Source organism: Eptesicus fuscus, chromosome 9 (genome assembly GCF_027574615.1).
Source record: "Eptesicus fuscus isolate TK198812 chromosome 9, DD_ASM_mEF_20220401, whole genome shotgun sequence".
NCBI lineage: Eukaryota > Metazoa > Chordata > Mammalia > Chiroptera > Vespertilionidae > Eptesicus > Eptesicus fuscus.
The window spans coordinates 41,171,753-41,195,761 of record NC_072481.1 but is presented as its reverse complement, the minus strand read 5'-3'; the positions used below and the strand labels follow the sequence as shown (position 1 = coordinate 41,195,761).

At 44.4% G+C, this 24,009-nt stretch overlaps 1 protein-coding gene across 4 annotated transcripts in view; it reads right to left on the bottom strand.

The window, feature by feature from the left end:
• FGGY (FGGY carbohydrate kinase domain containing) overlaps positions 1-24,009 on the bottom strand; it is a 398,594-nt gene that overhangs the window by 160,443 nt on the left and 214,142 nt on the right. For all 4 annotated transcript variants that reach the window (XM_028142287.2, XM_054720996.1, XM_054720995.1 and 1 more), the window contains exon 8: positions 11,877-11,980. In XM_028142287.2, coding sequence (XP_027998088.2) covers positions 11,877-11,980 — 104 coding nt within the window. The remainder of the gene's footprint in view (positions 1-11,876; positions 11,981-24,009) is intronic.

Genomic DNA, 24,009 nt, shown 5'->3' with positions numbered 1-24,009 from the left:
GACTTCGGATAAACCACTCAGTTTCTTTGAGCCTCAATTTTGCAAAAGAAAACAACACCTGCTCTGCTTGCCTCACATGGTTATTCTAAGTATCAAATGCCACAAGGCATTTTACAAACTCTAAAGCACCAAGAAGAGTTAGTCATTTTACCATCACAAAAATGTTCATAAATAAGATAAAGTGGTTTCTCTCCAGCAATCTAAAGTGCCCCGTTTCTCCTAACAATCCCAAGCTTTGCTTGAGGGACCCACCTGCTCTTAAGCATCGTAGCTGTGTATTATGTGGTCCCTTCCACGTTCCAGCAGCTTTTTCTAAAAGCAGAGCTCAAAACTGAACCCAGTAATGGGTAGGATAATGAGATACTCTTCAGGAACCACATTAACATTTTTAAGGAATGCATATGAAAGACAGAAGCCCAGCCAGACATGGCTTTCCCACCACCATAATCTCTGACCTCAGTTCCACCATCTCTTAGGTGAGAAATATACTCTTTTGGGCCATTTTAAGCTACTAGCATCCAATTATATTTGACTTTAGTTTAATATTAATATTTTTAGCATTACCGTTTATTCTACGTTATTTTATCTTCTTTTAAAAATATATTTTTATTGATTTTAGAGAGAAAGGAAGGGGGAGAGAGAGAAACATTGATGAGAGATGAGAAACATCAATCAGCTGTCTCCTGTACACCCCCTACTGGGGATCAATCCAGCAACCAGAGCATGTGCCCTGACCAAGAATTGAACCAGAGACCTCTCGGTGAATGGGACGACGCTCAACCATCTGATCCGCACCGGCCAGGGCTCCTTTATTCTAATTTAAAACATGGCTACTATATCTTTCTCTTACTTAAATTAATCACACATATTTGTTGTGAGGATTAGAAATACTATACACAGACTGCCTTGCACAGAAACTGGCATATGGTAAGTATTTAATAAACCCTAGCCATCATTAAGTATAACATGTCCCTTGCTCATCCCTGAAATGTTGTCCCCTATGAATCGCTCTTCTTTACATATGATGCAGCAACCTAATGTTTTCTTTTTTGAATTTTTTTTTAGATACAAATTTTACAACCTTGAACTTGTGATTTGGCGCTTACTATCTACTTCACTGGGAATCCAAATTATTGGCTATCTATAAGCATATCTATTTGGGTGAACTTGGGTAAACTTGAGTACCTACTATTTGCCCACGAGACAGAGCATGAAGGAGACTGCTCAGTGAGCTCAGGCCTGTGGGGGAGATAGAGAAGAACTGTGCACAGACAGGTGGAAGGGTCCAATTTACTGAATGTGGGGCGGAGAGGGAGGAGGAGGGCCTCACAGAGGTGACACCTGAACTGGAACTTTCAGGAAGACACAGACTAATGACAGAGGAGTGATTAAGAACACAGGTTCTGGCACCCTGTTCTTGGTTCAATCTTAGCTCCTCCTTTCTTGCTCTGTGACCTCTCCACATCTCAGTTTCCTCATCTGAACAATGAGGATCATACTACAATGAGAACCACCCCAGAGCTTACTGGCAGTATCAAGTAACATAGAAGGTACTCCATAAGAGTGAGTTATAAGAATAATAATGATTCTGGTGATGATGATGCTCACAGGTAGAAGGGAAATGAGACCATTCCTGGCAGAGAAAACAAATATTCAAGAAGAGGGATTATAGGCTTATATTTCTTCAACCCAACGCATTTCAAATACCAAAAGTTCTTTCATGATTCATTTGATGATAAAAATCTTATCTAGCTATTCACGTTATTTAGGATCTATTAAACCTACTTGGTATGAATATTCACAAGTTTTACTATAGAAATATTAATGTGTTTGATTATGGGAGCTTCTCAAGATGTAATATACAGTATATAGACTCTGTTAACTTTCTAAAATCTGGATAGTTTCTATTCTCAAACACATTTGGTCCCATGGAATTCAGATAAGGATGAGTGGATGTACCTGCTAGAACATGGGATGAAAGATGAGGGATAGCAGATGAGGCCAAAGGCAGCCAGGGCCCTGATCACATGCCATCTCCAATGCCCAGCTAGTTTGGGAGATTTGCCAAGAGATTTTAATTGGGAGAGTGAAGTCATCAGACTTAATATTCAGGACCATCTTCAGTCTACTAGGGTAGTCAGGTCCATGCAAATGAGTGCCTTGCATAATACTGAAGAACAAATATATATGTTAATATAATTGGCCATTCTCTGTGTGGGCTCAATCTCCTTTTTCATGGGCCATTACTCAAAATTTAGAGACTCTAGCCTGTTTTCTAAGATCATAGCAAATCTCTCAGCTATGAGTTGCACGTTAACCTGAGGAACAGTCAGTAATTTTAACATGTAAGCAGATAATGGGTGCATAAGTAAGGCAGGTCCCCTTATGGTAAGTCAAGCAGATCCCAGGCAGCTGACCAATCATTCCAAGGCCCTCCAGGTAAATGTCCCCTCACCCAACAGGAGCAAGGCTCAGTCTTTGCCTGACTCCACAGAAGGATGAAGCCAAAGGTTGAAAAACCCAAACACAAATCTGGCTATTGGATCATGTTGATCCTTTCCCACCAGTTTTATATAGTATGCGTTTGGCCAGCTTCAAGGTATAATTCAGTGGTAAACCTCAGTTCTCAGGTGATGCACTTTTGTGACCAATGCTGCTATGTCAAGGGGGAAGGGTCAGTTAGTCAAGGAAAGAACCTAAAGCCCCATTGAAGACTAGCTGGCTTACATATGCTGTCAATCCATCAAGAAAGAAAATCAAGTTGGTATGGTACAATCTGTTCTTCAACAAATCTTAATGACTATTACCCACATATTTCTGTCTGTCCTTCAGGAAGTACAATATTTACTAGCATGTGTCAGGTACTATACTAAGTACATGTATATGGAAACTTAAGGTTTTGTGATAGATGTCTGTTACCCCTGTAAGCAATAAAGACCACATGCTGGTATCATTCCACAGTGTAACCTAAACGATGGGCACTAAATCTTTCTCAAACATTACTGAGTTCTCTGGAAGTTTTAAAAATACATGGCAGCAGTGAATTTTATGGTACGTGAATTGCCTTTCTGTAAAAGAGTTTTAAAAAATACAATACAGCATTACAGGAACTTTCAGCTCCTTAAGATTTAAGAGTTCCAATCTTTTTTAATTGAATATATCCCAAATTTACAAAAACATGGCCAAATGTTCACTCAGTTTTCCCATTTGAACTTTTTCTTTTCTGCCGGCGGTAGGGAGCCACTGAATATTCATTAGAAAGAGACGTCCCACTTTAATCCTTCAGCATGGATAGCTTAAATAATTTCTTACAGGTTCTTCTGAGATCTTTGTTCTTTCATCTATTTATTTTTAAATACATTTTAAAAAATATATTGATTTCAGAGAGGAAGGAAGAGGGAGAGATAGAAACATCAATGATGAGAGAGAATCATTGATGGGCTGCCTCATGCATGCCCCACACAGAGGACCAAGCCTGCAACCTGGGCATATGCCCTGACTAGGAATCGAACCATGACCTCCTGATTCATAGGTTGATGCTCAACCACTGAGCTACGCCGATCTTTGGTCTTTTAGGTGTTATGTCTCCTGAGTTTTGTTTTAACACTGGTTAAGTGAAAGATACAAACTACCCCAATCTTCTCTGATGGCTTTGGGGGACAAAAAATAGGAAAATTTAATTAATGTATGAACAAAGAGGCCCTTGGAACACACAAAGAGAGTTGGAGAATGTGAGAAAAAAAAATGAGGGAAAAGCAACAAGGCAAAAATACTAAAACCTCTGAACTAAATGTATGTAGAACAGATGAGCTGAGTATGCTGAGGCCCTTGGCACAGAACCTGATCGTTAGAGAGGGCTCTACAACAGCTGTCTTCAGCATCTTTTCATCCCCACTGAACCACTGGAAAAGCACCAACATTTTCAGAGCTGCTAGATCGCCCTCAGCAGCCGCAGTATCAGAGTCACCCACACAGCAGATGAGTGGTAAATAGGAAAAGGAAAAAAAAATCAGTGTGGTTTTCATTCCGTGCTCTTCCAAAGGAACACAAAAACATCTCCATGAGTTGGGAAGTCAGCCGCCTGTCTTCAAATTGCCTAATTCAGTGCTTGACCACAGAGCAGCAGGGAAACAGAGCAGATTAAATAAGGAGTCCCATAAATACTCTCCTCCCAGGGGACGACGGTGACAAGTGAGGTTGTTTATTTTTATTGTTACCATTAGACGGTGGCCTCTCGAAAGGCAGTGATTTGAAAGACTGGGAAGGAGGGAGAATATGAGCATTGTGGTCTAGTTGCAATCCAGCCCTAACTTTGCAGTTCTCATCAAGTTTTGGGAAAGATCTGCCTTGTAATCACTTTACCCCCATTCCTGCAAAACAGGGTGCACATGGCCAGCCCCTCCCCAGCCTCTGTCTCACAGTTCTGCTAAGAGCTGAACATATACTGGTGAGCTCTGAAGTCCAACAGCCTGAGTCGGAAACCTATCTCTAGGACTTACTTGCTCGATGACCTGGGGTAAGTACTTAAGTTTCAGTCCCTATAAAATGGGAGGATAATTCTGATAATCACACACACACACACACACACACACACACACACACACACACTGAGTGGCCAGATTATTATGTGTTCAGAGATCATAATAATCTGGCCACTCAGTGTATATTATAAGTGTTCGATAAAATGATATAGTCAAGTTTCTTAGCCCACAATAAGCCCACAGTGAAGATTCACCATCATTGTTACTGCTGCCAGTTTTATCCCCCCCCCCCCACCACCCCCCGCCACACACACACACACACACACACCCTGCACTGCTACTGTTCTCCCAGGAGCACTGCCATCTTTTGTGGAGAGCAGGGCTCAGGCCAGTTGACAGACGTTCACCAGAGGCTTTTGTTTCTGACCTTCTGAGAGGCCTTGTTTCAACACCTGACTTTGCTGCGCTCCTGGTGGGATTCCAGAAACCTGGGACCAGACAGTACCGCCCAGCTTTTCCAGGAATGCAAGGGCTGGTTCACAGTAGGTGGCACTTTGTAGGAAACGGCTAAACTATTTTCTAAAGCGGCTGAGCCATTTCCCATTCCCACCAGCCGTATGGGAGAGTCCCAGTTCCCTACATCCTGGCCTCAGCATCCGCCATTCTAGTCAGTGTAGTTGATCTCACTGTGGTTTGAATTTGCATTTCCCTTTAAGTCATGATGTGGAGCACCCTTTGTTCCTCCAACACGGGCCTGGGTGAAATGCAGGGCCCCAGGCCCAGCCACGTGCTTTGCTGAGGGGGAGCTTTTTCCTCCAATGGTGTGAAAAGGCTACAGACCCCACTATGGTCATCACCCAAAGGACACGAGTCGCAAGTCCAACAGTGTGCCGAGGCCTGGGGCGGCTGTTCTCTGATTATAGCTCAAAGACCCCAGTGCTCCTGAACTCTCTTTCCCCAAGAGAACAGAGACCACTAAGCCAAGGTGCATCCTGAGGAGCTGCTGGGGTGGAGTTGGGGGGTCATGTTCTTCTCCCAAGGGCACAGGGCGGTGGGGTGGGGGTGGCAGATGGGGATGTAAAGCTCTGGAGAGGACTGCCGTGGTGGAGGAAAGAAGAGAGAGCAGATGTGTGTCTCCCAGGACCCAGGAAAGTTAAATTGTCCAAGAACATCTTACTTCTCAAGAGGCCAAATGGACCCCCAGATATCCTGGTCCAGTGGGGGTGGGGACAGACTGACAGCACCTCAGGCCTGGGGGCTTCCCCAACCAGTCAGGCCCCACTCAGCACAGACAGGTGATGAATGACGACCCCATTAGTTGGGAAGGAGTGAGAAGAGACTCAGGAAAATCCAAGCACATTTCTCTGGATAGGGGGTGGGGGTAGGGAGGACCAACCCAACCCTGAAGTCACTAAGCATCTACTGTGCACCTAGCTCGAAACCAGACAGGATGGCCGAAAGGAGGCGCAGGAGACACGGAACCACGATGCAGGGCAGCTTCATCTGAAACACACGTTAGTACCACAAACACAAAAATAACAGCACCTGTGGTCTGCGCTAGGGACCAAAAGAGTAGAAGGTTGAACTATGTCAGAGTAGCTCCACCATGAATTTGGGTTAAAAGGAAAAAAGTGAAAACTAATACTTCATGAGCACCTACTATATACCATTTTTTAAATGAGGACTAAATAATTTTTATAGATGTATTTAGAATAGTGCCTGGAATATAGTAATCACAGTGTAAGTGATTGCAGATACTATTATTATTGTTGTTTTTGTCTGGTATTCTTTTCTGTTTTTTTACAAACAAAGTGGAGATGAGGGGGGCCAGGGCCTTGTGCCTGAAACTGAGCCTGCAGGAACTGTGTCCCTACAAACAGCACATTCTCTGGGAAACCTCCTGGTCTACTGAAGACTCTCCATATTCCTACCACACTCCAGGCCTGCGTGTACCGTAGTCACCACCACTCTGTATTGTACTTATCTCCTTGTCTCTTTCTCAGTGAGGACTCTCTGCCTCATTTACCTTAATACACTGAGCACTTAGCCAGACAAATGCAACATGTTTCCTTATTGAGAGATTGATTTAGTAAATGATAGGGTAAAAAAATAAACTTGATTTTAGAATAGCTTTAGATTATAGAAGAATTGTAAGGACAGTATAGAGAGTTCCCATATACCCCACAGCCAGTTTCTCCTATCATTAATATCACACATTAGGTACATATGTCACCAATAAAGGGAGACATTGATAGACGATCACTAATTGAAGGCCTCACTGTATTCAGATTCCCTTAGCTTTACGCAATGTTCATTACTGTTCCAGGATCCCATCCAGGACACCACATCCCATTTGGTTGTCACATCTCTCTAGGCTCCTCTTGGCTGCCATAAATTCGCAGACATTCCTTGTGGTTTGATGACCTTGACAGTTTGGAAGAGAGCTGGTCAGGTATTTTGTAGAATGTCCTTCAAATGGGATTTGTCTGATGTTTTTTCTTATGATTAGATCGTGGTTGTACGTTTCTTTGGTGGGGGGGGGGAGATAATAAGCAAAAAGTACAATTCTCATCACATCATATCAATGGTACATCATGACTCACCACTGTTGATGTTGACCTTGGTCACCTGGCTCAGGCAGTGTTTGTCAGATTCTTCACTGTAAAGTTACCCACGCCCTTTCCTACAATGTCCTCGATGGAAGACCTCACTATGAGCAGCTCACACTGAAGGAGTGGAAAGTTATGCTCCACCTTCTCAAGGGGGAAGAGCCACATAAATTACTTAGAATTTTCCTGCCTGGGGACATTTGTCTCTTCTATTCATTTATGTATTTATTCAATAATTTATTCATATCAGTATGGACTCATTACATGTATGTTTTACTTTGGGTGATAATCAATACCACTCCACTTTGCTAATCAAATCCTTCCAGTTCTGGCCTCTGGGAGCTCCCTCCATGGGCTCTTGATTATCCATCATTAATTTTTTTAAGCATTTCCTTATTTTCTGAGGCTATAAGATGCTCCAGGCTCATCTTATCTATTTCCTGCCCCAGTCCTAAAACCAACCATTTCTCCAAGGAGCCCTGGATCTTTTTGTTAGAGAATAGTATTAGAAACCAAGATGTGAGCCCCATGTGCCCTTGTAACAACCAGCTGCTGGGGTGTCATTTCTAGGCCCTCTCTGCTGTCAGAGCTAGGAAATAAGTTTACTAACCTGTATGCCTGCACATGTCCATAAATGTTTCCATATGCATTCATCTTTCTCTAAATACAGCTAAACATGAGTTCATCCTGATGTCCCTAATTGCAATCTGTTACCACATATACTGTATATATATATATATATATATATATATATATATATATACCATCTCTCTATATAAAAGCCTAAGCGAACATTATGACCGAACCAGCCAGTAGCTATGACATGCACTGACCACTAGGAGGCAGATGCTCAATGCAGGAGCTGGCCCCTGGTGGTCAGTGAGCTCCCTCAGCCAACCTCCTGTGGTCCCTCCCCGAGGCCAGCTGGCCCCAATCGGCCCTGATTGGCCCAATTGGGACTGGGAGAGACATCCCTGATCAGTCCGGCCAGGCCTAGGGACCCCATCCCTGATCAATTGCCGGCCAGGCCTAGGGACCCCACCCATGCACGAATTTGTGCACCGGGCCTCTAGTTTCTAATAGTAACACCACATTAGATATATTTTGCTAGGTACAGTGCCAAGCTATTTATAAAGATTGCCTTATTTAATCCTCAAAACAACTCTATGGGTAAGTACTATTTCTTACAATAGGAAGAAACGGAGGCACCAAAAAATGGCATCTCTTACTTCAACTTGCACAGGAAGTGGTGGGGCCATCTATGTGCCCATTTCTTTGAGATTCCATGCTGACTCAGTGATAGGGAACACTCTCACCACATTCATTGAAGACTGTGGAAACCTCAGTTCTGAGCAATTTAAGATGCAGATGTAACTCCTGGCTCTCACCAACCATTGTTCTGTTCAAACCTTACCTCTTCAAAACTCCCCCCCCACCCCACCCCCCAGGTTTGCTCCCCACTGACGTGCTCGCTGGAAGATAAGCTGCCAAGTTACAACCTGACTTGACAGCTCAAGGCAAGAGGCGCTGGCGCAATGGCGAGGATCAGCTCCCTCTGACCCCGTGACCTTTCAACCTCTGGCTGACCCCGGCTGTGCATTATCTTGGGTTTTGGTAACATGCTAGTAATTAACTCTGAACAAGCCTTTCTGCTTTCATGGAGTTCAAAAAAACAAAGAGGAGTATTTCTTTTTCCTCTTGTTAATTAAATCATCTACAAGAAAGATAAATGTGCAGCCCACACTTACATCTTCTAAAACATCAAAGGCCTGATTAGTAAGTGTTATGTTCAACCTCAGGTTTTCCCCAGATTCCTGGAACTAGCAGGGACTTGGAGGTAGGGAGCTTCCTATTGTTTACCAATATTCGTTGACTTGGACATTCATTCATTCATTCATTCATTCTGGATGATCTAGGAAGCAGCAGCCTATGAAGCACAAAATGCTCCTATGAGTTTTGAGTTCATCTTCCTATGAATGACGAATGTCAGGGGTGAGCAGAAAGGAAGAATTCTTCAGACCAGGTTGAAAACCACTTTTTTCAAAAGCCCACAGTCCCCTCTGGTCCCTGTGTTCAGTTTGGTGAATTTTTCCTGACAGTTGTGGTTTTATTTGCCAGAACCACAACAAAGGGGGTCCTTGAGTTTCCCTGGGAGTGTTTCCTCAGACCTGCACCTCTCCTAGACCTCACAAAGGTGTTATTGTTGCTGGCTCGCTGGGCGCCCAGCACCTGAGCGAGATCAAAGGTACTTTCTGATGCCAGCATGACCACAGTCTCGCCCTCACCACATAACATGAAAGCTGATGATTAATCCCCTTGGCCCAGAAGGTCCCTTCCCACTCCCAAGTACAAAGCAGGGTGGGGGTGGGGTGGGGGCTTTATTTCCAGCACAACGCGACCATAATAAACTGGCATTTTATGGCCCTCATTCATTGCAACCAACTGCAGCTGCCCATCAAACTCGGTAAAGCCCAAACAGTTGCTTTGCGTGAGTCTTTTAGATCACTGGGAAAGTGTAATAAGAATCCCATCATTTCTGAGTGTCTGTGATGTACATAATTCATGTCATCCAGCAACCCTGCAAGGCTGCCATCATCACCCCCAATGTGGTGGATGAAGAATCTGAGGCTCAGAGAAGTGAAGCAGCTCACCTTGGCTCTCAGGACCCAAGAAGTGCATGAGCAGATGTTCAAACCCACTCTGATGACCCCAAAGCCCATGCCATCTCCATTCCTCTGTTGCACCTTAGAATCTTGCACGGCACAGAAAGGCATCAAGGAGGAACTGAGTTCACAGCTCCCGCCTAATAGCTTTGTGACCTTGAGGAAATTACTGGGCTTCTCCAGCCTGAGTTGCCCAATTTGTAAAATGGACAATTGAGGAAAAGTATCATCCCGAAGGAGAGATGAGACCGAGAAGCGGGAATGTCTCTGAGTCGTTCACATTCACTTGGGTTGGATTCAGCCCAGAAATCAGGCTGAGCAGGGTCAAGATGCCTGAATTCAGATGTCGGGTTAGATGAAAGTGGCGGGTGATTTAAAAAGGTTTTGAACGGTGTTCAGTGAAGACGAGCTGGCAAATGTAGAGCCACATCAAGGAAGAGAAGGGCTGCAGCCCTGGTGGCACCTCCTGCCTGAGGCAGCCTCGGCCTCCGTGGGTCTCTCCCTTCACCAACAGCCAGGCCTTACAATGGGGCTGCTGAGGGAAGAAGGCCGGTGTGTGTGTGTGTGTGTGTGTGTGTGTGTGTGTGTGTGTGTGTGTTTTAAACTCAGTTAAAGATGATCCATTTAAGACTCTGCCCAGAAAAACAAATAAAACTTTTTTCTTTTTTTGGTGGGTGGAGTTCAAGGAAATCTATGTCCCTAAAGTCCAGCACAACACAAATGTCCCCTCGGAAAGAGGTACCTAAGCCCGGACCCTGCCCAGGCAGAGTCCATCGCTGCCTCCTTTCTGCCCAAACACTCTCGTGCTAGCAAGTGATGGAGAGCTAGCCAAGTGCTTACTTACGTGAAGCACATTACACAATCGCATGCCGCCCTCACAGTACCATGGCATCCATACTGTAAGTCTACACGCTTTGCAGGTGAGGAATCTGAGGCCCAGAGGTGTCAAGGGCCCATGCTTAGGAGGTGGAAGGACTGGGATTGGAAACCAATGGGGTTGGCTCCACCATCTCTGTGACAGGGGAAGCTGTGTGTGAGAACACCTTGCACAATGCCTGGAACACAGCAGATGCTTCGTATCACAAGTTAACCTGAATCTGTATTTGGGGGCCTTGCCTTATAATACCTGGTACAATTCCATCTCATCAATGAGAGACCCTATGTCATCCTTTTGTCCCCAAGTTTTAACACAGCCCCAGACACAAGAGCAGAGGATCACGCCTGTGAAAATGTATTAATATTTACTCAACCAAAATATTTCTCTGTGAAAATGGCTCCTTGGTCTCTACAGTGATTAAACAGTTTCTCATGGCCTGTGATTCCCTTCATAATTCAGAGCTTCTTCCTTGGACTGCACCCCACCCTAATCCTTGCTCATCTCCCCAGCTTTGCCTTCCTCCTCCCCCTCTCTACCCCTACTCTCCCCGCTATTTTACTTGTCTGGGAAAAATCCAAGGAGTCGTCCATCTAAGTTTAACAGAGTAATGACTTTTAAATAAAAATATGGTAGAAATGGGTACTTATCGAAATGGAATGCTTTCAGACTCATGCATTTAAAAAAGATATAAATTTTAGTGCAGGCACTAAATTTTAACTGCAATCTTGGAGAAAGCCTTTCCACTAATTCATGGAGAAAAATTAACACAGTGAAAATTGCTTATCAGTGTTCTTTTGAAGTCATGATATGCAGCCTAATTCTATAGATCAGCAGGCCGCTCCCAGGGAGATGGATTTATATCGATTGGGAGGGAGCTCGGCGGCCAAGGAAAACAGACACCCTCGCAGAGAAGGCTCGGCTCCCTGTTAGGGAGAGATCAGTCTGGGAGCGAGGCCTTGTCATCTTTGGATCCAGTTTCGTCCCTCACACCACCTCGGCTCTCTGGCCAGGGTGATGTTAAAGGCACACTCAACTCTTTTCACACTTTTTAAGAATTTGGCCCCCGGAAAAAGATCTGGCAAATCTAAGCAAGGCTGTTGGAGGGAGAGCCGGGCTCCCGGCTAGACTAGCACGGGTTACAGGAAGAGAAGGAGCCAAGGGGGCAGAATTGCTGGCAGCTCAGCTCTCCTCCCGGCCGCCCTCCCCTGCGTGGGCCCTCCCCCCAACCCTGGCCTGGCAGACTCACCCCCATGTGACAAGAAGATGTTCCACAGATGACAGCCAACCGCGACGTCACTGGCTGTCCCTCACAAGCGAGGCCGTGCCCTCTCACATCTGTTCCAATCACTCCTGTGAGAAAGCAAAAACAAAACAAAATCCTCTTAAAAGAGAGAGAGAGAAGAGAGAGAGAGAGAGAGAGAGAGAGAGAGAGAGAGAGACAACTAGAAACAAGCACAAAACACTCTTTTTTATAGCCAAACAACATTGAGAAAGCAAAGTGTTCCATGTGTAGGCCCATCTCAAATAGAAACCAAAAGAGCATATTAGCCGGCCTGGGGAAGACTAGGAACCCGGTTCTGTATTTACTTTACTCTGGTCACTGTAGGCATCTAACATTGTAATAATAGGAGTAAATGAAATCAGAATACTCCAGGCAGAAGCTATCAGTGATTTTTGTGCTCAATCAATACCAGGTACTGTGTTGAATATTTATATGTTCAGTCTCATTTCATGTTCATCTTGTCAGGTTGATACTGTAAATGACACACATGTCAGTGGAGAAATAAAGGCATATGTGAAGGTTTAAAGATCAGTCCAAGGTCACACTGCTAGTAAGGAGCAATGCTGAATGGAATCCGATTCAATATATCACACATTTCAATCTCAAAGAAGGCTTGATGACCACATCTTTCTAGGTCACCATTCTTGCTGATACATACTGCAGGACTTGCATGGTAAAGGCCACAGTGATGGCCAGTGAGTTTCTGTTAAAAGAATGCCAGATAGCAGAGTGTTTCCCATAAGTGGTATAAACTCAGGCTTTTTCTCCTTGATACTTGCCGGGCAAGCCAAGTATCAAACTCAGATTGTACTCCTTGACACAGGCTGGGTAAGCAAAGTTGCAAATGTGACAAGAGATCAAAAGAGATTGTTAGAGCCTAGAATTGGCAGCCATTTGTTCAAATATCCAACAAGCACCCTCTATGCACAAAAATATAAGTAGGAGTGATGTGGGGACCACAAACATGCAAACATTCCTAACTACAACACAGGCAAGAGGTGAAAAGTGCTCAGGGAAGGACACAGACCGAGATGCATGAGGGAACAGCTCCCGCTGACCTCACCAGCCCCATGCAATCCCACCCTTGTCCTCCATCTCCAACTCTCAATGCTTTTCCCCAATTCAAGACCTTTTTTACATTTGCTCTCCCCTTTGCCTGAAATACCATTCCCCAGCCTCTCTGCCCAAATAACTCCTATTTATTCCTAACTCAAATGTTACTTCCCCAGAAGGCTTCCCTGAAAGATGGAACCTCTAGACTTCCCTAGTCCCATACACCACCTGCCTCTCCTTTTATTATGAAATCTGCTTGAAGCTGGCACTGCTGTACCCACATGTTTGGCAGCCCAGACCCCCACTCTCCCCATGGTTGCTAGCACAGAACAGGGAATGAAAGTATGAATGTTTGGGGATGTATGGATAAAGAAGACAGGTCCTGTCCTGGGTGCTCACAGTCTGGAGGGAGGGGACCATTTCAATGCAGGGATCAGTATGTGACAGAAAGAGACACGGGGGCAGCTGAGTTCATTTGTAGGGGTTTGAGGAGGTTTTCCATAGGGGGTGGGCCCATGCTGAGTTCTGTAGGTGAAGGGCGGGCTGGGGTGTCTCCTCCAGTCACAAATCCCCAGATATTGAAGGTGCCGGCTGCTCAGCAAACAGATCTTTCCAGAAAGCAGGATCCAGGGGTCCCTGAAAGGCTTCTTACATTCCAACAGCTTTCTAGGTTTTTCCAGCACTTTTTCCAAATTCTACCTTCCCAAGCACAGCCATCTGTGATCCTCTGCTATTGTTCAGAGGCCCAGCAGCAGGGGGAAGTAAGACTCTTTCAAACTTTCTGTGTCTGTTATCATAGTGTTAGGCCTGCGACTGAGGCTGTAAGAGTCCTGCGCCTACTGGCTTTCCCCAAGGCCCACGCTCTGCTCAGCACTGTGGGGCTGCCCCTGCAGACTGCTGTTCTCAGACGCCAAGTCGGCCAAGGTCAGCCAGGAGACCTGAGGGCTGAGGGAAGTGGAAAGCCAGAGTATGTCTCCTCCACTGCTGTCCCAGTGTCTGGTGGCTGCTTTCCCCCCACGTCTTCAGCTCTGCTGACAGGGCCACCGTGACTCCCACATCTCCTGGTGTCTACCACCCTTGGGCTTGGTAATACCATCTCCTTCCTCTGTTCCTCAGCCTAGGGGTAGCAGCAGCTTCCCTCTGCTGACCTCTCTCTGGCTTGCTTATATCAGGAAGGAAACACAGCCCTTCTTAACTCCTCTATCATCTGGGTCACCATTTCAGAATATTAAATTCCCTCTTTTTTACATATTTAGAGCATTTTATACTTTTCTGGGTGGGCCCTGAATGACACAGGGCCCAACCCAGGGCAAAAGGATCTCGGACAGGAAGAAACACTAGACATGAGCTCCTTTTAATTGAACTCTTTTTGCATGTTCTCTCTTTAGACATATCCCATTTTATTCTTACAGCCACCAAAGGTGACTGGTACTCTTATCACCCCCATTATACAGATGAAGAAACCGAAGCTTTGAAACGTGAAGTAACGTAACCAGGGTCACACACAGCTCAGGAAGTGGGGCTGGGAGTCACACCCAGGGCATCTGATTCCAAACTTGCTGGAGCTTGAATTTCCTCCAAGATAAAAATGCAATAGCCAGGTGATAGATGCTTACTTATCTGTATATCTCAAAATATTGGGGCCTTAATGATATTGATCCTGAGATCCTTAGCAGAAAAGAGGTTGGCCACAGCTGGTCCACAGTGTTATAAGTAAGTTCAGGGAATTTCTGATGATGATCCACATTTATTGGTTCCATGTATATAAGCACACTCAGTGTATTGTATAGGATCATTCAATCCTGAAAGGGGTTACAAATGGGGAAAAGGAAATGTGTAGAAAATACTTCTCTTTCTTTTCCAGTTAGAAGATTCATTGTTGATATATCGAGGCTTAGAATCTCAGAACTAATGTGTTACAATGAGGGGGGGAAAATGGAGACAGGAAGAACTTGTATAAAATGAAGAAAATAAACAGTATCATATATTTGCTTTGATATTGAGGAAATGTTTAAAAATGGAAGTGATTAAGGGTAGCTCGGTCACTCCACCATGAACCTCACCTCCCTCATCACCATCACCATCATTATCAACATCATCTTCACTCTTGTATAAGAGATAGCATATTATTTCTTCTTTCCAGCAAACATATCAGATATCTAAGAGAGGCTGGGTACCGTACTAAGTACTTTAAATATTATCTCATTTAATCTTTTAATCTTTACAACATTAAAGCATAAATATATTTTCTCCCCTTCAACAGATGCAGAAGCAAAGAATCAGGGTAACTTGTCCAAGGAGCAGGATTTGACCAGGATTCTCCTTGTCCTGTCTGATTCCAAAGCCCATGTCCTCCCTATACTCCCTCACTTTATGATGTTAGAATGGTCTTATACAGGGGTCCTCAAACTTTTTAAACAGGGGGACAGTTCACTGTCCCTCAGACCATTGGAGGGCCGGACTATAGTTTAAAAAAAACTATGAACAAATTTCTATGCACACTGCACATATCTTATTTTGAAGTAAAAAAACAAAACGGCAAAAACACCCGCATGTGGCCCTCGGGCCGTAGTTTGAGGACGCCTGGTCTTATATAAAGGAAATATATTAGGAAGTGTTCGTGACCAGGTAACATTTGTAAGCGCCATGGGTTTAGAGTTATAAAATCTGAGTTTCGGCCTCAATTCTGCCCCAAACTACCTGAAAGTTTGAACTGTTCCCTCACATTCACAGTGCGTGAAATGGATCACAAATGTAGGTCCTTTCTCAATCATTCTAAGTACACATATTCACAGTGCTTCTTCTAAAACAGCAGGTCAAGTGTCTCCTTCTTGGAAACAGGAGGGCAGAAAAACCGCCTCCCAAGACCCTTCATTCCCATTTACTGTTGGAGACTTAGGAAACCTAGAGCCAGGCTCATCCAGCACCAGCGAGAGGCAGGTCAAGTCCAATGTCCCCTCAAGATAGGTTCTCTACACTCAGCAGCACAGAGCCGATGCCGGCTGTGAGATCACATGACCCTGAGAGCTGACCTCTCTCATTTTCTCTCTGACCACACAGAGCTTGGAGGACCAAAACAGGGAAAGCAACTCAGGGCAGGAGGAACTTTCTCCTTTCTGAATAAACACATTTCGCAATTCATAGAGGAGTCATGGGCTGCACGTGTAACATCAGGAAACAATTCACAGGATGAGATTTTGACATGCCCAGCCCTCAACACTGCTGGGCCCTTCATACAACTGTACGAGTGTCAGTTTATTCAGCATTCTGCAGAAAGTTTAAAATTAGCAGCTGAAGAAATAGGCACACACCCACACAAATAGTGGCATATTCAAATGTGTTTTCCCCCGAAAACACTCAGCTGATACTGAGTGCAAAATACTCAGCTGATGGTAGTTGCTCAATAAATTTTTATTCAATGAAAAAACAAATAGTAGAAAAGATAACCTTACTGAGTCAATGAATCCATTCAGGGCTTCTTATTTAATGATTCCTACCTCTCAACATTCACAAGAACACAGCTCATATCAAGGAATATGTTTTAAAACAAAATTAAAAAGGAAAAATTCAAACGTCATGAACTCCTATTTACCCTATGTGCTATCTCCCTCCCTCTCCGCCATCCACCCTTCCATCCAAACATTTATTGAATATCTACTATATTTATATAAAGAAAAGAGACTTTGCAAATGTTATGATTAAGAGTAGGTTATCCTATAATTTATGAAGCCACAACTGCTTTGAAAACTTTAAAGGGTTATATAGAAGAAAAACACCCCAAGTTCTAGCATTTATGTTATAATTATCTCATACTTTATAGCTATAAAAAGTATTTTATAGCTTGCAAAGCATCCTCCAACACTGTACCCTTCATTTAGCTTTTAGAAAATCCTGTGATATGTATTATTTTATTTCCAGATCACAGTTGAAGAAACTGAATTTCAGAAAGGTGAAGTAACAGTCTAAGTTTATTTAGCTACTTAGAAGCAGAGGTAGAGCTCACCAAGATTTCGTCTCCTAGTCTGAAGTTTCTCCCCTATGTTTGAAAAATAAAAGTCTGCTATGAATATGTTGGCATCTTTAAAAATAACAACCTCAGTCAATATATAACAATCTCTGAAGAGAAAAAGGATGAGAAGGGTTTTGAACATTACCTAAGACTGTATCAACTTGAGATTCCTGATTGGGCCATTGGGGGAATGAAAAACTGAAAAATCCCATCAAATGAGTTGCTTGACTAAGCTGGCTAAGAGGTTTATGGGGTCCCTGGGGAGGAAGGTCTCTGGAGACAATGCCTTCTTGTATGCAAAGCCTGCATCAATAACTGCCAGCTCCTGAAGGGGTAAGAATTATATAGAAGCATTTTCTCTGCAGAGGACCGAAGGCAGTCTATATACAAGAAGACTCTGAATCCTATAAGAAGACTCTGAATCCTATCTTTGGATGAATATGCATTTCTGTTATACAAAATATAGTGTATGGGGTAGCATTATGATGCTGTACTTAAAAACATGGGCTCACTCATCATGTGACTTGGTCAAGTTTCTTACCTTGTTTATGCCTCAGCTTCCACATCTATATAATTTGAATACTAGTATCCTCCTCGTAGAACTGTTATAAGGATCAGATTTGCTAAGATAGGTAAAGTACTTGGACCAGTGCTGCCCCATGGAACACTCTGTGATGACAGAGAAGTTCTGTATCTTCACTGCCCACAGATGTCACCAGGCACACGTGGCCCTTGAGCGCTTGAAATATGGCTAGGGCAACCGAAGAACTGAACTTTCTCTTCTATTCCATTTTAATTAATTTAACAGCCACAAGTGGCTAGTGGATGCTGTATAGGACACTGCAGGTTAGAACACGACTAGAACTACAGGAAGCCTTGCTGTTTATATTAGTTTTTGTTATTATGGTTCTCCTCAGACTTAGGATGGAATCTCGTTTACATACCCTGGAGCAAATGCCTTGATCTCCAGAACCTCAATTTCTATATCTGGAGATTCTGGATAACAACACTCACCTTACAAAATCGATGTGGGGATATTAATGTATGTGGAATAAACCAGTACTCAACAAATGGGAGCTCTTAAGTCTGAGACCTACAGAAGTGCTTGGCACAAGTATAAAGCCTTCTACTTAATTCTGAATGAGCCTGGCTCCTCCATGCCCCCAAGCATCTGCTCATGCGGGTCCCTCTGCAGAGAAAAGAGAAAAGTCCACAGTACACTCCGTGCCCAGCAATCAACCTGGGAAACATAGGTTGCATCAGCCTTCCCATCAGAGGCCTTTCCTGACCATTTCTTCACCCATTCCACCCAGCTAGGGAAAACCCTCAGAGCTTCTTTCCTTCGTACTTACCACACGACACTGTACAGATTCTATCATTATATCTGTAATTTATGTGTTTACTAGTAAATAGCTGTCTCCACCTATTAGACTGTGAGCAAACCGAGGCCAGGGCAGGTCTGGCACTTGCTCACTGATTTTTGTTGTTGTTGAACAAATGAATGAATGTGTATAGCACAAGACACTTGCTAGTAAAGTACAAGGTATATTTTTACATAAAGGCAGCAGATTTAATCATGGGGGGATGCTCTGTATCTTAAATATGACTTCACGGTGAAACAGACTGGAGAGTTTCGACTGACAACTCGTGGATTAGAGTAAAATGGCTGGAGCCTCACAACACAACTTGTTTGGAAGCGTCAAAGGCACTGGTAAAGAGGAAAGTCCTGAGGTCCTTGGGATTATTGAAAAGACCTTGTGCCCGAAGCTTTGAAAATACTGTGGTATGAAGCTCTTATGCCGATTTTGAGAGGTGGTTACTACCACACTGTTTTACTTATAGAGAAAATGAGACCAGCGTTTTTCAAGTATTTTTGTCCCAGGTCCTTGGAGCTAGACTAGGGGAAGAAGGGATCACATGCAGACTTACAGAACCTAATTCCTTACTTTTCAACTACCAATAAGAATTCTAAGCATTCGCAGACAGCCCAGTTGAACACAGATCACTTTCAGGAGTTATTGCTGTCATGCCATAGGCAAGCCCAAAGGGCTCCTCACAAGCCCAAGAAATGAGGGGAGGGACACAGCTGAAAAGATTTCCTGATCCCATTATTTGGCAAAGCATCAACCTGACTTTGAAAAAAATGTGGCTTAGGATTCAGCCAATCTCAATCCTAAAGTAGGTTAACCTTCAAAGAAAATCCTATAGGATTAGTCTACAAAGAAATTTTATATCCCTCGACAGTGTCACCATCCACCTCCCCCACATCTCACCCTCTCTGGAGCCAGAAAGATGATAGGAAAGGTCTTTGTCTAAATAAGCCGAGGAAGACTTTTACTAGGTACTTGAACTAGTTAGAGCATAACAGCTGAGAACCAGGGCTCTAGAGTTGGACTGCCTGATTTTAAGTTTGGCAAAATGGGCAAATCATTTAACCTTCCTGTGCCTCAGTCCCTGCATCTATCTAATTGCCATGATGGTAGTATGTAGCTCATAGGGTGCTTACAAATATTGAGTGAGTAGAGCATAGTTTACTCAATATATTTTTGCCAGTGTTGTTACCATGGACACCTCTCCATCTTTGGTGTTAACAGCAGGGCTTGGCATCACAGTTCAGGCCCTCCCTTTCAGCATGGTGTGTGCCATGCCAGAGTTATTTGGGTTTACTTAGACTGATTGGGACATTTGTGTTCTGTCCTTGAGTATACACTGATGACAGAATAATGAGGGACCCAGGGGAATAAGAAAGAGAGTGTGCACGGTAGTAATAACAATCTAGGCTAACATTTTAAACATTACTGAGAAGAAACCATGAGCTGTATATATCTCTAAAAGCCACGATAACATATGGTACCCTTCACACTGTAATTCAACTTGGTGGTGGCACTTGTCATTTCTGCCTGAAGGCCACACTCTATCATAACTTGCACCCATCCGAAGCCAGCACAAGAGCCTTGGGAGAGCCAGAGAACAAAGACTAGACCCTCCAACAACTGAATCTCACTTCTCTGTTCCTCCCTTCTACCCCAAAAGATAAAATCTCAAAGGTAGGCTAACATGTAATAGCTGGAAAATCTGAGACTTAGGAAACACGAGCAAAATCCACAGCAAAGACAAAGCAAAAACTTGATCTCAGAAATTCCTTTCTTCCAAACTTCAACACAGCCTCCAGATAACTTGGACAGTCTCATCTATGACCTCATAAAAGGCATTTTTTTTGCTCACAGGCATTAGACATATAAATGGGCAAGTTGAAATCCAATCTAAATGACTAAGCTAACTCACAAAAACTACTTTCTGAAATAAAGAAACCAAAATTAAGAGAACTGGCCCAAGTACCACAAATGTAGCTGATGGAATTAATCCTTAAACAGCCCTAAAACTATGAATCTAAATCACACAGCTGCCTTCTGATATTTTATAAATTAATTAATTCAATCATTATGTATCGATCCCCAGCTAGAAATCTAAAGATGGAAGTTGTTTCCTTTCATTCTACAAGATCCCAAAGTGAAAAGAAGAACATGCAGACGCTCTGAAGATAGCATGGAACAGCTGGTGACTCAGATCTGAATAAGTCTAATGAAAGCAGGGAGCCCTGAGCCCTGGCCTATCTTAGATGGTCAGGGAGGGCCTCCTGAAGGAAGCTAGGAAGGAGCTATGTCAGTCAGCAGAGCCAGGGGAGAAGGAGGAAAAGGCACTGCAGTAAAACAAAGACACAGGAGACAGAGAAAAATCAGATGATGCAAGGCTGCTGGCTACACAGTATGAAGGAGATGAGCCTTGTCTTCTGAGGAATTTGTTTGGTGGAACTCTCTGGGTCTAAGGTTAGATCTATCTATATTTGAGTCCCAGCAGCACCTCGAGTGTGCTGTGCAAACTTCCATAAGCTAACTCAGCTCTTTGCACCTCAGTCTGCTCCGGTATAAGGTGGGAATAATGGCATCTATTCACAGGGTCATTATTCCTGATTTCAGCACTGTATACCCAGTGTCCCCGGGGCCACCCCCTCCAGTCCTGAACAAAATGGAATGGCTGGTCACTCTAGTGTAAGGCAAGTAGCCTTGTGCCTGAGAGATAGGAACTGCTAGGTAAATGCTGGTGTCTAGTTTCTCCTGGGAGACACCAGGACTAGGTCACATTCAACACCCCTTTCTTGCTCCTAGACAAATGGTCTCATTTATAAAATTATCTGGAGGCTCCTTGAGCCTTGGAGATGGAAACTAGCAGCCTCCATAACCCCCTCAATAACACAGAACAGACCAGTGAGATGCTCCAGAAACATGCCAGGAGGAGGCGGCACTTGCTCAGATAGACTCTTCAGGACACTTCAACTAAGGGAAAAGGCCTGACATTTCAGAGAAAAAGATCTCAGTTGGCATGCTACCTTTCCTCTCTCCCCAGCCTACGATGCCAGGCTCCCTCCCTCCTCCTTCTTCCCTCCTCCCTTGGCGGAGTTTCAGTTCCATCAAACCTCCAGAGGTTTTGCTGGGGTTAGTTGAACATTGACAGAGTCTTCAAAGCCTGGAATTCACGCTGAGAGCCAGAACCAGGCCAAGTTTCTATGGGCTAGGATTTCCCCGGGGGAGGGTCACAGGCCTCCACCACACCTAGACTGATTAATCTAACCTTGCCCCGAGCTTCAGACAACAGGGAGACAGAAAAGAAAAATAGATCCTGAGGCTGGATCCTGACTTTACTCCTCCGCCTCCTTCCTGGGAAAGGGAGGGTGGGAGTGTAAGGTGACCCCCACCACCGGGTAAGAGTCAGGCCAGAGAGTCAGAATTCAGTGATATGTAGAGCAGCTGGAGAGAAGAACAAAAACAAAAACCTGAGCAGGATGAAGGGCCCCGGGTTTTACCCCAATGAATGACATGTGGCTGAAATCGTTTCAAGGAGAACAAAGGCTTAGGTAAATAAATAGAGTGCAAGATGAGAGCAGAAACGAATTACAGAAAGTCCCAGGAGGAATGCACTGGCATTTTTCAAAAACTAGAGTTGGAACGACATCTCTGCTTCAGCAGAGACCAAGATCAAGCCCTCCGCTTCCTCTTTTGCACCTGCTCTTGTCGCCCACTTTCTCAGGACAGCAGCCTGGCCAGGCTTTGCTCTCCTTCCTGTGCCTGTCCCAGGACCTAGTGGGAAATGGGCGGCAGCTTTCAGGGAGATCTGTCTAGACACCGCCATCTACTCACTGCAAGTGAGCCTGAGTTCCTTGAGCCTCAGATAGCACATCTGGAAAGAGAATTGATGATTTCCAAGGAAAAGTGTAAAAATACAATCTTATTTGGAAAGAACAGCGCTAGGGCATGTTAGGCCCCGAATAGTATTCTCTCCCTGCTTATGCTCAGCACTCCAGGGGGGGGGGGGGGGGGGGGGGGGGGAGGGCGCGAGAGATAAAACTTGAAAATAACATAATCACTGTCCTCAAAATGCTTCCAATCTCCTGGGAGCCAAGGACAAATGGCTCAAACCAGGCCAAGTTTAATACACCAACCATTTACCGTTTCATTCTAGTGGAAAAAATACCTACTATGCTGAGTTCAGTTCAAAGGCTACCCTCCATTTCCCTGATGTTCTGGGGTATCACTGGTGGTGTGACCCCCACCAGTACACAGCAACAAAGCACAAACAGGCCTCTGGCAGGAGGAAGGGATTCCTCAGTGTGGGTCTAGCAAGCTTCCTCACTGGGGCCCTCCTCATTCTAGACCTCAGATTCGGGCCCTCCTCCACCCTGGCTGCAGGAACTCCTGGTCCTGCCACAGCCCATCTGGAAAGGCTTGGGTCTTCTGAACATCCTCACCATCATAGCAGCTAACACTTGGGCAGTATTTACATGTGCCAGACACTGTTCTAAGTACTTTACGTTCATTAACTTCTTTAGTCCTTGCAACCCCTATTACAATGCCCATCTTGGAGATGAAAAACTGAGACCCAGCAGGTTAAGTAACCGATAACTGATCACACAGAGAGTAAGTGATGGCAGAACAGGAACCCAGGTAGTCAGGCTCTGGAAATCATGATTTCTTTCCAACCATTAGGTTGTGGGAAGGGTGTTATGGGTATTGTCATACATGTTTTTTGAGTATACATAGATACACATGCTGTATATCCACATTATTTTTTACTCCTCCTCTACTCTCTCTCTCCTTCTAAATTTTTAAATGATTTAAAAAATAACACTCAGCCCACCATCTCAAAGCACCTCTAGGCAAACCTAGTATGTGTTCAAGTCAGTGCTGTCTCCTTGCGGGCCCTTTGGGGTGATGGCTCTCCGGGCCTTCTCCAGCATCGGCCAAGGTGGCAACTGGATGAGGTTACGTGAAGCAGCCACCCCTGCCAGGCCTACCAACTTCCACTCTGACCTGTGGTGCTGTCACTGGCATGGTCCCCCAAAGATGGCCAGTCCTTCTCATCATCCCATCCTTCCCACATGCTGTCCTCTGCTTGCCAACCTTCAGCCTAAATTTTGACATGTCCACAGGTATTCTTTCCCTCTCTTTCTGCCCTTTCAATGGGGCTGTGTGGCCTGTCTGGGGCTCCTATGACAGAACACTATAAGTGGGTGACTGAAGACTGGGGGCCACCATGGCCAGTTCTGGTGAGAGCCCTCTTCTTGGTTTATAGAGAACTGCCTTCTTGCTATGCCTCACAGGAGAGTGAGAAAGAGCAAGCTCTCGAGTCTCTTCTTTGAAGGAAACTAATCCCATTCGTGAGGACCCCACCCTCAAGACTGAACCATCTCCCAAAAGTTAGACCTTCTAATACCATCACATTGGTGGTTACAATTTCAACATATGAATGGAGGGTTGTGGGGACACAAAAACTCAATCCATAAGATGGTCCAAGGTAGAGATGGGAGAATCTCAGAGTCCCTGGGTATATATAGAAGAGAAACTCCCTGAATTAACACTGTTATTAACAGCAATAACTGATTATCAAATTTCGGCTGAAGAGGTTGGAATTCTACCTAAAATGTTAAGGAAAGCTTACTGTTAAAACACACACACACATACACACACACGCCCTTTTCCA